Here is an 18,317-nt window from a genome sequence, read left to right as displayed (position 1 = left end):
AAATAAATAAAAACATTTCGACTTCAAAGAAGTTTTAGTCAATGATTTGTGTAAATTCCTCCTTTACAACTCAATAGTTTGACACGTCGTTTATAAAGATGGATGAATTAATTATGAAAGCAATACGGGTTTGAATTATTGATCACAACATGGTGTGATTCAGAATCAATAAATTTAAAAATATTTGGAGAAGCTTTAAAAGAAAATTTGGAAAACTTTTCCTAAATTAATTATTTTGTGGCTTTTTGTTTTTTTTTGTTTTACTTTTGTTTTGGAATAATCATTATGACGCCAAAAAATATAAAAAGAGGTCACGTTTCTAAACCCCGTGCTTTTTTCCCCACTAATTGAGATTATAAATATCCATTTCCATTAAAGGAAAATACACAAAACAAAATATTATATACGTTTTATTGTGAACAATATCTTAATGCAGCGTGTTGCTTTAACTCTGGTTTGCATTTCAACATTATCCAGCAATGATTTTTTATATAGCTGTATATAAGCCAGGGCTTCTTGGAGGCATTTTTACATCACTGCATGCCAAAGAAAAAAAATCGTAAGTGGCCTTGACTTGAATTTGACCTTTTTGCATTAGGACTCTTCAGCTCAGCAGATGATGTCTGTGGGAAGCCTTTCCCCCCTCCCTGGATATTTCACGACTTGCAGTTTATAAAATTTAAAAGCAGGTCTCACGTGTCCCTCTTCTCTTGCACTTCACCGGAAACCCAATAGTTAAACCTAACTGCAAATGTTTAGCTTATCGATTTAGTTCTCAGTGAGTGACGGCAGCTGGGCATGCAGATCAGAGTGCTGGCACAGGCATGGCCACCTCATCCATCAAGGAGGGGTGGAGGTGGGTGGGGGGCACGGATTAGAGCTTTCTTCTAATCTTGGACTCAAACTGCTCAGTGTGTCAGTAGCTACAAGCTCTGGAAAAATAGTCCCAGGATACATTTATATAAAACCTTTTGCAGAGCAGGAGCTACACTGGGAATAATGCCAATTAACGCTGAGGGACACAGAAAATGAAGATTTTGCCTTGAAACATATAAATCTGAAATATAATAAAATCGAACTTTTAAGTGAGTAAATTGTTGGAACAAAATACAATAAATTCTTCTTTTTTTAGTGTTTGAAATGACACCCTAAAGTGAAAGGCTGAACCTCCACTCTGTGATATTTGATGCGCAGCTAAGCTGCACACTGTCTACCTTGGTAACACAAACGTCAGGCTCGCTTTACTGGCCACAAGTGCTGGTGATAAATATTCATGATGCTGGCGCCTGCGCTTTCCCGATATCCGAGTGTTTGTCATTTCCAGACTGGAGCGTAAATACATTTAAAGTGGATGCTATTTCCCCCTACACAGCTCCTATTTGATGTGGAGTCAGCGTCAACTCCACAGTTTGTCTGATGGAAGACGCGCAGCAGCCTGTCGTGGACTGCTCTCTTTACGAGCACTTTCTTTCTTTTCGTGTGTAGGTTCAGTGTAAAGCGACACGACAGGAGCATGGAGTTGAAATTGAACAGCACAGCTGAGGTGCATGGTTTGTATTCAGCACGGTACAGTAGCAGTCTGGCTGTTTTAAGAGGGCATAGGAAGTTTTTGTTTCAGTGAAAACGTGCTGAGGAATAAGAGAGAGACGTTAATACAGCCTAGCTAAACAAAGTGCAACTCAAATAAATTCAAACGACGTTTTTCTCCCGCCATTTTCACACAGGACTCCAAAGCCATATTTTACATTTTAAGTGTTTCCTTGAGTTCAAAAGATGAACAAACTAGCTTGAGGTGCACTTAGCTTCTATCTCTACATTTGTCAATCTGCTCCCAGATTTGTATTCAAATATGGCGCTTGTGTGCAATATCCCGCCAGCCTAGAAACCACATGAGATAGTTTTAACACAACCACTTTAAACTATTTATATTTGCAGTTACATGTGAACATTTTTCTATAAAGCTGCAAAGTGACTTTCTCAAACGCGGCGTGGAGAGTTGCGTGTTTTTTCCTCTCCCTCTCCACGGCAGACAGACAGCTAGTGTTAAATAGAGTCGAAAAAGTCATTTTATTACTATCCTTCATTTATCTCCACATTTAATAGTCCGTGAAAAGAAAATATGAATACATTTCAATACATTTCGACAAATCATCTAAGATGGCGGGAGTCGTGGATGTTTTATTTTGGCTGGCAGCGCACACGCACGCGAACACACACACTCCTCAGCTGTGTGTGTGTGTGTGTATGTGGATTCTTTTTACGCTTAAAATTGTAGTGCTTTATATGCAGCTTTTTTGTTGCAGACTCGAAGCAGCATTTTGTGACAGAGCTGCAGACTGACACACCGTGGCTCCGTGCTCACCGTGATCAGAGGCAGGCTGCTGATGTGATCTCTGCCTAATGGGCCGGTCAAGCAAGCAAGCTGCAGCCAGGAAACAATGAGGGGGCCACTCTGACTCCTCAGCTCTGCCCTCAAAGTCTATGAAATCCGACAAACGGCGGAAGAGGAAAATAAATTAGATTTGAAAATTAGATTCCCAGACAAATTAAGTAACAAACTATTCCCGGGTTTACACCCAGGAACAACCTCCGTGATTAATCGATTTAATTTGCACATTACTGGAGGGCAAAGTGTTGGATGTTAATTTTGGATAAACAGAAGATGCAGAAAGAGGGTAGTGGATTTAACTCTTATTGACTGCCAGGGAAGTTGTCGTTGTGTGTTCAATACATAGCTTTGAATGAGCCACACACACTCACACACACGTGTAAAAGCACGTACACACAAAGAGTTTGCAATTTTTTTTTGCAGCTAAACAGGCATTAAGTATCCGTGCTTAGTGCATTAAATTCTGCAAAAGTGCATAAAATTCCACTACTTTTATGCACAGTTTCTAGAAAGAACCAATCAAACGAACACCAATAATCTCCAACGCGATGCATTATGGTATTTTTTAATCCTTTAATATAGTACGAAATGTATCCAAACATTTTTGTAAACTAAATTTTACATACGAGCGCATTTCTCCATAAATACCGATCATTTCTAACATGTTACCGGTTCCTTTACATGCGGATAAATATGGAAAATTGAGCTACTTTACATGTAATAATAATACTTCCTTTCAGACAAAGCAATTGACAGAGATTTTTTTTATATTTATCACGTACATAAACAGGTTGACACGGAATTTCAGGCTTCCACTACACGATTTATCGACATGACATTAAATAACAACAATGATACTGTGCTACTCAAACTGGACCTTGGACGAAAATGTTGCACTGAATAGGCTACAAAAGCACATTAATACTAAGAGTCGGTTAGGTCGACGTGTAGACTGTAGTAATACTGAATAATTCACATTTGGTTCACAACTATAACATTCTTTTCAATGAATCGCAATATTCTTAAAACCATCTCATTTTTCCATATATCTAGGGACCACATTTTCACAAATTCCCCTTAAACTGTGATATTTACAAAATAAAATATTACATTTTCCCCAATGTTGGTGAAATCCTTATGTACAAAAATTCATGGCCCGTAGATTGCATGCTGTTTTGAGATCTCTTTTTGAGCAGTCTCTCGGTAAAAATAAAGAAATATCGAGGGAAAAAAGTTAAACTTCTCGTCCTTGCCTCCTTTTTTGTCCATGCATTCTCTCTCTTTCACATTAACACAGCCTTTTAAAAATGATCGATCGGGCCTCTCCGGGTTTCTTTCAGTCCATTTCAAGTCTTTTTTCATTCCAGAGCAGTTTCTCTTTTTTTAAAAAAAGAAAAAGAAAAAAATCTGCATCAGTCTTTTTTTCTCTCTTTTCAAAAATATTTACACGTACCATTCATTGAAATTTGACGTCAGCGTGCTGTGGCTGCTCGTGTGGTGCACTGCTGAGGCTGCTGGTGATATGGAGCTGCTGCTCTGGTTCTCTGTGGACGGAGACACTATGGTGGGAGGTGTGGACGACTCGTACCCTGAGCTGGCCGCTGGAGACGGCTGCGGGCCCGGGTTGGTGGACTCGTGTACCTTCAGGAAATGGAAAATAAAAATATAAAAAATGTGCTTTTTGCTTATGTCCAAATACACTGCAGAAAGAAAATCATCAAAAACAATTACAGGTCCTAATTTGACTGATTGGAACATCCTCAGCAAAGCAGACCCCAAACATTATTACTCTCATTAAGATCTTAATCTCATTTCTCGGTTGATAGAAAAGAAAGAAAGGAAGTGTCAAGGCACATTAACTTATGGTTCTAAATTTCTTGGGAAGAAAAACCCTCAGCCTTCTAATTCTACATATTGTCCAGTGTCACTTCTGCTGACAAAAATATTTTTAAACACACTCCAATTACATTTTATTTTGAAAACTAAAACACACGTAAAAGCTGTATTTTTACCTTCATGTGTTTTCGCAGGGAGCTGGGGTGTGTGTAGGACTTGTCGCACATTTTGCACAGATATGGCTTGTCCGACGTGTGCACGTGCATGTGTTTCTTGCGGTCGCTGCTGTTTGCAAATCTCCTGTCGCAGCCTTCATACTCACACTTAAAAGGCTTCTCACCTAAATGAAGACACAATTATAAATACAGGTTGGAACACTTGATTTCAAATTTTCATTTTACGCATCATTTTATTTCAAGGTTTCACTGAAATCTCCCACAAATAAAAGCTATTTTTAGGTTACTTGTACAAAAAAAGAATCAAATAAATAAACGTTTTCTTCAAATTAAAAAAAATAAATTAATTACATTTATCACACAAAATGTTGAATGTAACTTTTTACAATTTGCGTAAAATAACATGTCTTAAAAAACACACATGAAATATTTTCTGTTGACAACTGCTCTGAGTGCCAGAGAAGAAACTCCAGCTGCCTGGTAAATAATAGCCCGGATCGCATGCATGTTTTGGATGAGACATTGTCACGAGATCTGGCAGTAAATTTTCTCAGCATAAGCTGCTCTTACCCGTGTGAGTCCTTTTGTGAATTTTAAGATTTTCCGATCGAGCAAACACTTTGCCACAGCCCGGGAAGGGACACGGAAAGGGCTTCTCTCCGGTGTGTACTCTGATATGATTCACAAGTTTGTATTTGGCTTTGAACGGCTTCCCCTCTCGGGCGCAGTCCTCCCAGAAGCAGATGTGGTTGGTCTGCTCCGGTCCCCCAACATGCTCCACCGTCAGATGGGTGACGAGCTCGTGCATCGTGCTAAAAGTTTTGTTGCACGACTTTTTGGGATTCGTCAGCTGCTCCGGCTCGATCCACTTGCAGATGAGCTCTTGTTTGATGGGTTGCCTCATGTATCGGAAGAAGGCCCCAGCTCCGTGGTGGGCTGCCATATTCATGTTCATGGGGCCATAGCCGTGCAGCTGGGTGGATGCGTAGTGGTCGGATCGTGGGCTCGTAACGTGGCCGTACTGGTCGGCCCGCCCGTACATGTCCCCCGAGAAACCCAGCCGCATCTGGCTGTTGACCACGTTGGAGGACGCATGGCTCGCGGCTTGCTCGTGGAGCCCCGGGAAGAGCAGGTGCCCCGCTGCATCTGAGTGTCCATGTGGCCCTGCGAAACTTCCGGAGGCGAACAAACTGTGCTGAGCACCGGCGGCGTCCCCGAAACCCCGATTTCTGAAGAGAAAGTCCCTGGTGGAGTTGAACGCCGCCGTGGAGTACGAGCCAACGTGGGTCGGGTGGTGGTGGTGTCCCAGGGCGGCTGCTGCGTAGCCGGGCGCCTGGGAGGAAAACGCCGTTTGTCCGGAGCCGATGTCATGGGAGCTGTGGTTTATTTTGAAGGCGCCCATCCCATCAGCGAACGGATTTATCCCCAACGCCACTTCTCTCTCTGTGACTTCGCCTGTTGAGTGATGCCGCGAGGAGCCGAAAGTAGTGACTCCTATGGTGGGATACTGCGGTCCTGCGTCCAAGAGCATCTTCAGTCTAGACTCGCTGAGACGACTGAGAGCAGAAATCAAAAAATCACGCACAGATATTCTTCCTCCCTCTCTCTCTCTATCTCTTGGACCTCACTCGACCGAGCAAAACTCCCCAATCCACCGATTTTCTGTTTACTTTCTAAGACGCGAGGAATTCCCCTATACCGCTCATCCGATGCACGCGCGGAATCATGTATACATGCAATATTGTCTTTTGCGGTTTATCTTCCTGTGGCGCAACTTTCACCTCCTCAGTCAGGCGGTGAGCTCTAGACTGATAGTCGCAATCATTCCTGCAGATAAATGAATTGAAAAGACAACACAGTCCAGCCCTGATGAATGGGAGAGGAGGGGGCCGGTCACATGGCTCAGGGGCACCGCGCTCATTGGAGGACACCCTTTCCCCCCACATAACATCCACTCACCAAATAACAATCCACGGTGCAGGGCCCACGCTTCTATTGGCCTCTTTGCATCATCAATCCCAGATATTGTGAGATTGCTGACTGTGGATTTGGTTAAAAGGCTGAATAACAGCAAAACATAAAAAAGTTGAGGAAGAGAAAACAAGAAGCGGGCTTGTAGAGAGTCGAGGCACGTTCTGCAGCCACATACTGCAGTAATGGGAAGCAAATGTGTCAGATTGTCTTTGTTAACTCGGTCACATTGCTTTATTGAAAGAACTCTTTGGTGCTTTAATTGGGAACTTTTTACGCAATTGAAAACTCGGACATGATCTCTGTCTTTGTTTTTATGAAGGACTCGAACCCTAAAGTGGGAACAGCCCTTACTTCATAGATATTCAAAAACATTATCACAGTAATTATTAAGGAGCCTGATGTGATTTGTTTTAATTAAAGTCTCAATAAAGGTTTGTTTACAAACGTTTGAACTACCAAGTCTGGAGCTTCACTGCGCACGCTGGGTACAAGCACGCAGGGGTGACTTAAACGTCCAGAACACGTTTTATTTGATCCCTCATGTTTGATATAAAGTCTGCACAATGTCATCGCTTCATTTAAAGGCGTTTTTATGAACTTATAAAGAATCCACATAACATTTTGTTGTGCACTCAGTGTGTTTTGCAGCTCTGCGTGTTTTCCTCTAACAGTGTTTCTGCCCACACCGGTGCAACATCTGTGCTTTGGATTTCCACATCATCATGCTCACCAGCAGCAGCAGCAGCAGCCCACGTTCACAGGGGTTACCTTTAAACAAATAGGCCACTTTTTAACATGGATGCACCAGTGTGCCAAATGCAGTCATCACAGTTTTGCTGTGCTCTGCTCGTGCATCTTCCTCGTTTTATTTTTTATTATTTGCAGGTCAGTGGTGCATAGCCTTGTGTGCAAAACGTTGTGGGTTGTCGAAGTTATCAAGTGGGATTTGCGGCGCTCTCTGCAGGAACCTCCGGCTGCTGGAGTTCAAAGCCACATGCACAGACGTGCCATACAAACCATTAAAATATCTTCTTGGCTACGAGGCTAGTTTCTTGCAAGGGGTTTCTCCAAGTCAGTCTAAAGAGACCGGGCAAAGAGGGAAAGTTTGGGTGTGTTTTTTTGGTGTTCTCAACTTAGCAAGTAGACCTTGGAGTTTTTAGGTAGCTTGCTACTTTGCTCGGCAAAATGTGGAGGGATCTTCCAACAGGTGGATCACGGTAAGAATGGCGTATTATTTAAACAAATTGGGGTCGCAAATCTAGGCTTGCAACAAGTAAAAGTGGAAATCTGTTGCCACAGAAAGTTATTGGAACTGTTCACGAGAGAGTGCATTTAAAGTTTATGTGCGTAAAATGACAGTTGCATTTAATTTTATGCGTAAAAGTTAAAATGCGCTCTAATTAAAACGCCTTTGACTGTCTTGTGATAAAATATGTTTGAGTCGTTTAACGTAGCATTTAAAATGGCTACCAGGAACTATTTAGGATTTACAGTGAAAGCCACTAAGCCAGAGCAGCTACAGCAACCCTTTTTATGAGACCTCTCTGCAATATTCAGCTTTTTTTTCTTTTTGTTTTAGGAGTTCATACAACTGCCCTGCTTTGCTTGTCTCAGAGAGGGAGAGAGTGCATGCACAAACTTGGACCAGAAATAGCACTTCAAAGTTTTGCATTACGCTGGTGCTGTGATGCCTCTGAAGGCTACAGCTGTGAGCCTCATGAGCCCCATGCGCAAAAGGCCATTTAATAAACATCTTTTGAATCCGTCATGTCTCAAAATATTGACTCGATTTCTAACGTGCTGGATGTGACGCTGTCAGCAGCGTGTTTGACGAGTCAATTCACAGGAATAACCCAGGAGACTTCGTTTTTTGCATCTTTTTTTCCTCGTAGAAAACATATGAACCCACATGAAAGAATGTCATACAAGCGCTCACTTATTTACCTAATTTCTTAACCTCAAACTCCACAGTCACCTCTACTTTTCAGCCAAATGATCCTCCTAAGGAGAAAGTTGAAGAGGAGTGCCTCTGGTGATTTACGTTGCTGTTTTTTAAACATTCACAAATGTTTTCTTTTATTGCTGCAGATATGTTTTAACACTCACTATCATGTTTCAAATTTGAAATATGAGCCATCAACACAGTATGTGACCTCCCTGAGGTCACCTCATGCACTATTTTATTTTTATCCAGAAAGATTAAGCGTTCACTCCAAACATCCCGTCATAAAATTTTAAGCGTTCGCTTACACAGATTTTGTTGCAATCTGGAACTAGAGCTCTTAAGTCAAAAGTGTGACTGTGATCACAGCTAATAATGAAATCATAACAATGGAAAATAAATATTCAAAATGCTCTGGTTGGGATATTTAGGCAAATTAGCCCAGATCTTTTATGTCCAACGCGCAGCAGACTCTAATCCATGTACAGTAACACACAGACATTACGCAGCATAATGAACACACACAGGATTCACAGATGACTTGTGATTTTTTTTTTTCAAAAATAAAAAACTCTAATAAAAACTCTATTGAAAATATAAACAGTGAACATGAGATCATCAATACAGCAAGTTATGATCTGAAACTTACATCTGTCAATAAAAACACTGGCTGAGTAACACTCCAGGATCAAATTGTGGAAACTGATACTTACAGTACACACACGTTTTATTTTCAACTTATGTCTGCAACGGCACCACCTCCTGTGACCCTCGTCTGCTGCCGTCCTGGGTCTAAAGCAAAATTACCCCGGATCATAACAACAGGTCCCGTCCATTACATTTTTTTTCCTCGGGACAATGGCCGCAGCTCGCCCTGTTCACACTTCCTACACACACGGATCCCACCGAGCAGAGCAGCGAGTCAACTGGAGAGCGCGCGGAAAGGGCAAACGACTCGATGTGTAAATATGGGTGTTTTTTAAAAAAGCGCGTGTTAAAGTTTTGTACTCGAGACGATCTTAAACCCTCACGTGGAGCTTTCCTTCGGTTTAGCTGATAAGTTTTCTCCGCTGACGCCGATCTTTTTACGTGCGTAAAGCAGTGCGTAAAGTTATTCTTCACGCGTTGCAGGGCTAAATAAAGATATCACTGCATTATTTATGATCCTTGCAACTTTTATACTGACAATCTGCACGCTGTAGCGAGGCAGTCTGTGTTGTAATTGCATAATCAACGTGGGGAAATTGCTGTTTCATTGCCGCGCAGCTTTTGTTCGCTGCGACAAAAGAGAGGAGACTGTATATCTGAATCAACTTTTTGGGACTTTTATTGTACAATAACCTTTGCATAAGAACTATTTTTCTCAAGCGTTGCCCGAGGCACTGCGCAAGCGCGTTGGCTGCTCGCTGTCACTAAGACATTTTTCTTCACGTTGGAAACTGTCACTGGTGACGTCAATCACCGGGCTCTGACCAATTAGAGCGCAGGGTGATTGTTTAGCTCCACGGGCTGCAGCGCCTACCATGAATCTCTATTCAGTATCAAAGCGTCCTGCTGCTGCCTCTCAAGCGAATGGGATTCCATGTAGTCTGCAGATAGACTTAACTTTATAAAGTCTTTTTTTTTCTTTATTTTTCATTGCGATTAAAATATATTTGTCATCATCATTATTATTTTGCCTGCTGTCAAGTTATTCTAAAATTAGGAAGTAATGAGCGTGGATGCACTGGGAAGCCCCGTGATGGACCCTACGTTTTCCAAACGGAACACGGCGCTGAGATTAGTTGACTTGGCAGGGGCTCACCACCATCACCATCATCACCACCATACCCCTCAGAGCGTGACAGGCTTCCCGGGGTTCAGCAGCCATCCACACTCAATGGCTCACTCGCACCCTGGGGAGATTACTGCGGAACCCCGCCTGGGGCCGAGTCCATTCGGGCCAGAACACATGGGGCACTCCGCGGCCCTCAAAATCAGCCCAGCCCATCATTATCCCCACCACCATCACCACCACCACAATCATCATATGGCAGGCCACAGTGAAGTGGTCTCCAGTCAAACGGGAGCTTTTGGCCCGGTTCAGGCGACATCCGTGCCCTATTCTATGTCTCACACGGCCCAGGCTCTATCCGCAGGTAGGGATTTCCTCATCCGGAGAGATCTGACAGCTCAAGCCATGCCAGTACTGACTGACCAGACTGCTGGTTCAGCCTCTCACCACGGAATGTTTGTCTCAACAACAGGTAGCTATCCCGGACACTATGGTCACCACACTGACGCTGGGAATCATACCCTCTTCTCCGGACTCCACCACGACCAGCCTTCTAGCGGATCACCGGGTGGCCAAGCGCTGAATGGACAAATAAGGTTAGGACTACCTGGAGAAATGTACGTTAGGTCTGATCACTTGAGTCAAGTGGCAAGCTCCAGGGCTGATCCGTTCTCCGCCTCACCGTTACATGGCTACGGTGGACTGAATCTGAACATGAATCTCAGCGCTCACCACCACCACCATCACCACGGAGCCGGTGCGTTTTTCCGCTACATGAGGCAGCCGATAAAGCAAGAGCTGATCTGCAAGTGGCTGGAGCCGGAGCACTCGCCGAAGAAACTTTGCTCCAAAACTTACAGCACCATGCACGAGCTTGTAACGCATGTGACGGTGGAGCACGTCGGAGGACCCGAGCAGGCGAATCATATCTGTTTTTGGGAAGAGTGTCCGAGGGAAGGCAAACCATTTAAAGCCAAGTACAAACTTGTAAATCACATTCGAGTGCACACCGGAGAGAAACCGTTTCCATGTCCGTTCCCTGGCTGTGGAAAAGTGTTTGCAAGGTCCGAGAATCTCAAGATCCACAAAAGGACGCACACGGGTCAGTAATCACTTTTTATTTTCTTGTCGTGTTGCTGAAATTTGCTGTGATGTGTGTTAAATTAAGATGCTGCATTTTTTAAGAAAAAATTTGCATGTTATTTATTGAAAGTTAGGGGGATGCTTTGCAAAAAAAAAAAAGCTGCTTAATTTTCAGCTTTAATTCCACTGTGTCCCCTTACACGCATTCAAAATCCCCTCTTATGGGGCAATTAATCAGTCTGTGCTGTGCGCAACAGCCACTGCATGGCCACCACCTGTTTGTTGTGAGTTGCAAGCAGCATACTCGCAAGTTTTTACAGAAGGTCGAGGCTTGCTCAGGGATTATAGTACAGCTCACTCAAGCGTTTGACGGTTCAACCTCTTGTTTGCACCACAGCACAAAGAGTGAGGCCCATGTCAGGTTGTGTGCATGTATCTTTTTGCACGATAGAGATGCTAGCTGCAAAGTCGGAAAGGTGAATGTGTTAAGTGTTTTTTCTTCTTTTGCTGCCACTTGTTGCTGTTGTTAGCTGCTATTTATACTCGTGTCTTTATTTAACTTCGTTATAAAGTCATCAGATATGTCTGGTGAATCATTTCTAACGACAAAAGTAAATATTTAACAGCTGTGTTTAAAATCTTTAATCTGACATCATATTGATAGGACATATAGGAGTAGGCGTAGTAATGATGCCTTTGCGATGATCGATCCTAGAGCAACAGGTTAACAAGTGCACACAGGCTAAAATAACTTACCAACAGGTTGGCAGAACAGCCTGTTTCCATAGAATGACTGACGTGTGTACAATGCGCCTCTGATTTAACTTTTAAAACATATAATGGCACAATATGGCTGCTCGCCTCTGTGACCCAGTGACGTGCAGCTTCTCTGAGGAGGGAGGAAAAGAAAAAGGGGGCCTCAAAATGTCGAGTCACACTTGTAAATGAACACAATGATTACATTCCTTTTTCTGCGGTGGCACACACACAGACACACACACACACTCCCCCCTCTGCTCCATTTCTGCGCCCTATGTTTTATTCATATCATTTGCTCACATTACCTAAGTACAAATCTGTTAAATTATTTCTGTGTGTTGGCTCCCAAGGGGCCTGCTCTTTGGTATCATGTTTAAAACCTATCCGAAAGTGTGCTTATGACTGGGGCTGCCCCTGGGGTCTGTTCCTCGACGCTTTCTTGTACTACACTAATATCCCTGATTGGCTCTCTCAACCCAACAGCTGAAGGTCAAATTGATATTCAACCCGCAAGTGTAATTAGACAGAGGCAATTACGTATTCTCAAAAGCTTTAATCGGAGGAGAAAAATCAGCACTGGATGATTTCCGTGTAATTTATTCAGATTGTCTTTTTCCCCCCTTTTGCCTTGTCATAATCAGGTAGAAATTCTTGTTATTGGGACGCAGAGTGAGACGCGTTTGCAAGCTTAGATGGCTGCGTTGTAGGGCGCAGTGGGAGCAGCCTGGCTACTTTCATTTATCATTATTTACAGTTGGTTTTAGGCCTGCTATGTCTATGCTCGTAGCTTGTCTGTTTTGACGTATGCCTTGATGCATGCAGACGCCAGGTATAGACCCAGGACAGTGGGGGTTCAGGCCTTCTGTTTACACCACACTGAGGCGCGTGGCAGGTCTGTCCAAACAGGCAAACTTTGGAAAGTGCAAGCAGAGGGGGAAGTGTGTGCACTGTTATCACCAAAAAACACATGTATGGAATAGGAAAAAAAGCACATTATCAAAGTTTCTGTACTGTACTGAATTTATCACCATGAGGAAATGTTTTATTATCACACACCAGATTATTTCAACCTAAATTAAATGTTTCTAGAAGTTTTAAGATTTGTACTTATTCAAAATGAAAAGAAAATAATTAAGAAAAAAATAATCTACAACATTGTAAATGACATGTTTTGGTGTAAACGTCACATATCCATCTTAAAGTGTATCGTGTAATGACTTTCATTTTACTGTCATCATCACTGTTCACAGGTGAGAAGCCCTTCAAATGTGAGTTTGACGGCTGTGACAGACGCTTCGCCAACAGCAGCGACCGGAAAAAGCACTCGCACGTCCACACCAGCGATAAGCCCTACAACTGCAAAGTGCGAGGCTGCGATAAGTCCTACACACACCCCAGCTCCCTGAGGAAACACATGAAGGTGCACTGCAAGTCTCCCCCACCCAGCTCGGGCTACGAGTCCTCCACCCCGTCCCTGGTCTCTCCCTCATCAGACTTGGGCCGGGAGCCAGGGGCCTCCTCGGTGCTATCGGAACCGGTGGGAGCCTCCTCCCAGCCCGCCAATTTAAGCGAGTGGTACGTGTGCCACAGCTCAGGTGCCAGCGGAGCTCAGACACCGCCAAGCGGACCTTCCACACCCGACCCAGCAGATGAGCCACCATATAGAAACCCAGAACCGAGGGACGCGTTTTAGCCCACTCAGACTTGGTGCCAGTGGTCATGGAACACACTTTGAAAAGCTTCACTATTAAAAATGGTTTGGCTTTGGTGCCTAAATATGCCTGTGAAAGGCCCACTGGTCCCTCTTTTTATGGATGAGCCACCAAACAGACACCCAGAGCCAAGAGACGCATTTTAAAACCACATTGAAGGGAAAATGTGTAAAGCTTAAAGACGTGCTAATTTCCAGGCACAATAAAAAGAATATATTTTGAAACCTCAGCGATCAAAATGCTTGGCTCAGTGCCTATAACGGCCCTCTGGTCCACTTGTGGGGGAGAGTCATGTAAATCCGTCATAGACTATGTGGTACTTTATTGTAGGCTAGGCATGTTGGTGTAAAATTATTTTGTAAATTACGAGTTTTGACTTCGACATGTTTTTATTTATTTTTGAATCTGATCTCGGAGGATTTTTGTATCATTGAACCAAAGTGCATGTTTCAATTAGGGCAAAAGTGTACATTTGTAAATTTTGTAACTTTGGATGTGTTGATGTTTTGTAAGGATCAGTCTCAGAGCGGTTTCTTACTGCAGTTCTTCATGTTTAAAACCTTTTTATTTCCCCATTTGTGCAGAGGCTCGACAGCTAAACGGACTCATAAGCCTGCAGTATTTGATATACGACCGTGAAATTATGATAAATGTTTTATCAAAGTGGGCATTTCGTGATTTTGTATCATTGTCGTCAATACATATATATTTTCTTTTTTCAATATCTGAAAACGAGCGGCACTCAAAATGCGTACCGAACTGCCTTGTAATTTGTGAGTATTTTGAATAAATCTTGTATGACGAATGTGAAACTCTGCTGAGCCATTCACCTTTCTAGATACTATTTTGTTAAATACTTTTATTTTATATAGTGTGTGTGTGTGTGTGTGTGTGTGTGTGTGTGTGTGTGTGTGTGTGTGTGTGTGTGTGTGTGTGTGTGTGTGTGTGTGCGCTCCAAAGTCTATTCTGTATTTTTATTTATTTTTTCCTCTCAAGTAAAGCTTGCACCAGAAAAAAAACTCCACTTCCGTTTTCGTTCTAAGTTTAAAGTTTCCATCGCCTAAATACCCTCTAACATTTTATTTTACCATTCCTCTCCTTGGCTTCAAAGGACGGCATCTTGAATTGTGTAAAGTCTTACTTTCTAAGCTGAGCTTTTGGTCTGATGTGTGCTGAGTTTGATGAAGGGCTACAATATTCTGATCCAGACTTCAAAGGGCATTTGGTACAAAGAGCCATTTTTTTCACGACGGTGAATCCTCATGGTGAATTAAGATTTCTATAGCAATAGCCAAGTCAAACTCAAATGATATGGGGCCAAGTCCGTGGACTCAAAAGCTCGCTCCAAAGAATGTAATATTTGCTTCCCATGGGGTCGGAAACGGTAATCTATGTCCTTTATGTTGCAGACGAGGGCAGTATAAAGAAGAAAAATATATTCTTTTGCTCTGGGCCTACTTTACGACAATCAAAGGAGAAGCCGCCAAACGGAGTTGTCCCACAACATAATAGACTTGCATTGCAAGAGAGCCATGCTGCTCAATAGACGCTTTTAATCATATTTAAGGCTCTAGACGTGAGATATGTAAAACCATAATGATAACTGCACATGCTCATAATAGACGTGCAAATTAATTTTTTCCAGAACTTTTTTTTTGTCTTTAAAGGAAAAAAACTCAAAATGATTATAAACAGGCAGCCAAAGAGCCCTGTAGTTATTCTGGGAAACTTTATCCTTCAGGGGGAATTTTACCCCGGCCTTGACTGAAGTAGAAGTGGGTGGAAACAGCATTGCTACAACTCCCTCTGTCTTTATGGAGTTTGTTTAAGTGCATGGCAGTTAAAGGACTGCAAAAGGAATAGAACCAACGTCAAACAGGAGAATATGATGCTTCTTCTGGCACCAGCTCCTGCAGAGGAAAGAAAAGAAAAGAAAGAAAGGGGCAGAAAAACAAGAAGATAGTTGGATCTCAATTGAAAGCGGGGGTCTTTGAAGTGGAAGTTGATATCAGAGGGATTCTTCTAGGTCGTCTGAACGACGTTGATGACACGGAAAGCCTTTTGTCACCGATTTGTTGGGCTCCTCTCTATTGGGCTGCTCTCTATTGGGCCGTCTAAAGCTTTTAGTTCCAGTCGTCAAATCGGACAAGAACTAACTGAGTCACGTAAAACATTTTCTATTCAGCAGCTGGAAGTGAAGGATAGGCGATGTCTAAAAGGGTTGTTTCTGTAGGAAAGGACGCGAGAGTTAAAACAAACGCCTTATTTTGTCCTTTCTGTGGACGGGGATCAAAGAAAACGACTCTGGGTTCATTTAGCTGACAGGGAAAATAGGAATAAAACCGCACAGAAGTGCAGCAGGACTGTGCACGTCTGCTCTGCAATAGTTCAACGACCTTAAATAATTTATGACTGACCAAATATAAACATCCTGACTGTCTTCAGCCAGAAATGAAGCTGCATATTCAGGAGGTGCATGCTCCAAAAACTGGGATCCAAAGAGTGTGAAAGGAACAGGAATGCTTAAGATAAAACAGGACAAATGTTGTGCTTATTGTGAAATTTCAATTCCCCGCGTGCAGACACTGGATACAGGCTACAGCTGGCAGTTAGTTACTGCGCGCGAGGAGTCTTTAACAACTGATCCTGTAGGGTTCACTCATCGGGGCTTCCCACCTTCAGCTGAGTGACAACCTCTGATCTGATATCAGCCACGGGGTCAACAATCAGGAACTGCTGTTGTGCGCGCGCGTGTGCCCATGTGTGAGAGTGGGGAGAAGGGAAAGAGACTCGAAATGGGAAATGGATGGCAGTTATGAAACTTTAAAAGCCTACCCCAGGGAATCTAAAATCATTTAGTGCATAATAGGCTGCACAAAAGACTTAGTATACAATGGTACCTTTAAGAAATGGTATGGTAAAAATAGTGGTCACAGAAATTGTCCAACGTAATTTAAAGTAACCACGGCACTATTAGGCACTAAGTGTCCAGCTAGGTGTGGAGTTTAAATTAAGGAACGTCAGAATGTAAAGGCAGTTGTGCACGGCTTCAACATATTTATTGTTAAAATTTTTTGATAATTTAAATTAAAGAAAAAAAATGCAAGATTTAGCTTTCAAGATACTCCAAGAATGGAAAATAAATCCAAGGCCCTCTCAATACCACTGCTGCATCCTCGGGCTCATTTGAGTGTGAAATATCATTTCTTTGTAAGATAAAGGAGGCGGTAATCCTACTTCCGGAAACTGTCCGGCATTATTGAACAAAACCCTTTTAATAGGGGGATTAGCAGTCTAGGAGTAAAAGCCTCTCACTCACTCTCCCTTCCACTCGTCACCCCCCTCCTCTTTTTTTCCCTTCCTTCCTCCACGCCCACCCCACGCTCCAACACCACCATCAGCACCTCCAACACCAACCAGGTCATAATTATCAGGAACGAAGTGGCCGAAATTGGCATGGCAGATGAAGAGAAAAGAAGAGAGACAGGTGCAATAGACTCATCAGTATCACACCAAGCGAGAGGGAGTTGTTGTAAGGGGACTGAGTAATGTGGGAACAGGAGTTAAAAATGTTTTATTGTAAATGAATTAATATTAACATTATTTCTAGATATTTATCGTTATAAATGTATCTAACTTGCAACTATTAAATATTGCTTTGTTATTGTTTTCATTCGTAAAGGAGCATTCCACTTTATTTCTTTGAGTGTGATCGAGTGTGCAGAAGTGAGGTCAGAAGACAAACCCACAAGTTAAATGCTACAATAAAAGCCTGTCGTGAATGCTGAATATTTTATTCCAACTCCCAAGGATAGTTACCAAGGGAGGATTTACAAGATCACGTGCTTTTGATGCATACACTGTATTTCGAGCTTCCATCCTAAAGATTTATGACCACCTTTACAGCTAAATTAACTGTATTCCGCATATAAAAATGTGTGCACGTGGAGTTAAGGCAGGTTTAGGGCTCCATCCCTGCGGTCGCTTTATGTAGGCTGTAGCAGGCAAACCTCACATAAGTCACTACCCGGACAACCTGGAGGGACAAATCTGGGCCAATAAGAACGTATGGACGACCCCCTAACTGCACAGGTTTTAGGATTACCGTTGTGCAGAGATTTCAGGAAACGAAGTTATTTTACTTTCGTATAGATGAGCGGACTCCCTCCAAAGCGAATCAACCCCCCAGTAGCTCATATATAAGGCCCGAACACGGGTTTCTAACAACCTCGACATTATATGGCAGATTGTGCCACATACTTCACACCTGCACTCTGAATAGCAGCTCTCTTTCAGTGTGTGATACGCCTGTTGGTCTTGCTCTCAATGCAGCTGCATGGATGAATCAGAGAGCCGCTTATTCGGTCTCTTTTGATCTAACGTCTTCTCTCATTTGATTTCGCGCGCTCTTCGCTCGAGTCAGTCATAGTTAGCACGAGCCGTGATGACTTCCTTGATCAGTGGCTCCTCTTATATACAGGGAGACTTGTTGCTTCGAAAACATATGGATTCAAATAGTTTGGGAGTTCATTCAACACAGTCATACATGTGCGTGTAAAGAGGGGGTAAATACAACGAACGTAAACAGTAATCTGATGGCGTAATATTTTTATGCACATGCCAGTCAAACAACAGGCCTGTGAGTCATCTTTTAGATAGGTCGAATAACCAA

General features: G+C 42.8%; 2 protein-coding genes across 3 annotated transcripts; one reads left to right on the top strand and one right to left on the bottom strand.

Annotated features, from left to right (window-relative positions):
• Nucleotides 1-2,948: 2,948 nt before the first annotated feature.
• Nucleotides 2,949-6,253, bottom strand: zic1 (zic family member 1 (odd-paired homolog, Drosophila)). Its single transcript, XM_074693276.1, has 3 exons — nucleotides 4,972-6,253; nucleotides 4,402-4,565; nucleotides 2,949-4,030 (listed from the first exon to the last, which is right to left on the bottom strand). Exons 1-3 carry the CDS (start codon nucleotides 5,930-5,932, stop codon nucleotides 3,833-3,835), a joined length of 1,323 nt encoding a protein of 440 aa, XP_074549377.1. The 5' UTR covers nucleotides 5,933-6,253; the 3' UTR covers nucleotides 2,949-3,832.
• Nucleotides 6,254-9,733: 3,480 nt separating this feature from the next.
• zic4 (zic family member 4) lies at nucleotides 9,734-14,426 on the top strand. 2 transcript variants are annotated; one of them, XM_074693275.1, is made up of 3 exons: nucleotides 9,734-10,455; nucleotides 10,564-11,193; nucleotides 13,184-14,426. In XM_074693275.1, exons 1-3 carry the CDS (start codon nucleotides 10,029-10,031, stop codon nucleotides 13,624-13,626), a joined length of 1,500 nt encoding a protein of 499 aa, XP_074549376.1. In that variant the 5' UTR covers nucleotides 9,734-10,028; the 3' UTR covers nucleotides 13,627-14,426. The 2 variants fall into 2 exon arrangements, with proteins under 2 accessions (XP_074549376.1, XP_074549375.1); XM_074693274.1 differs by having other exon boundaries at nucleotides 9,735-11,193.
• Nucleotides 14,427-18,317: the final 3,891 nt, after the last annotated feature.

The sequence above is a fragment of the Halichoeres trimaculatus genome, unplaced genomic scaffold (genome assembly GCF_033239565.1).
Source record: "Halichoeres trimaculatus isolate MK-OKI-2021-1 unplaced genomic scaffold, fHalTri1.1 fHalTri1_scaffold_18, whole genome shotgun sequence".
Taxonomy (NCBI): Eukaryota; Metazoa; Chordata; class Actinopteri; order Labriformes; family Labridae; genus Halichoeres; species Halichoeres trimaculatus.
Note: the sequence above shows the minus strand (reverse complement) of the source record. Positions and strands in the feature narration are given on the sequence as shown.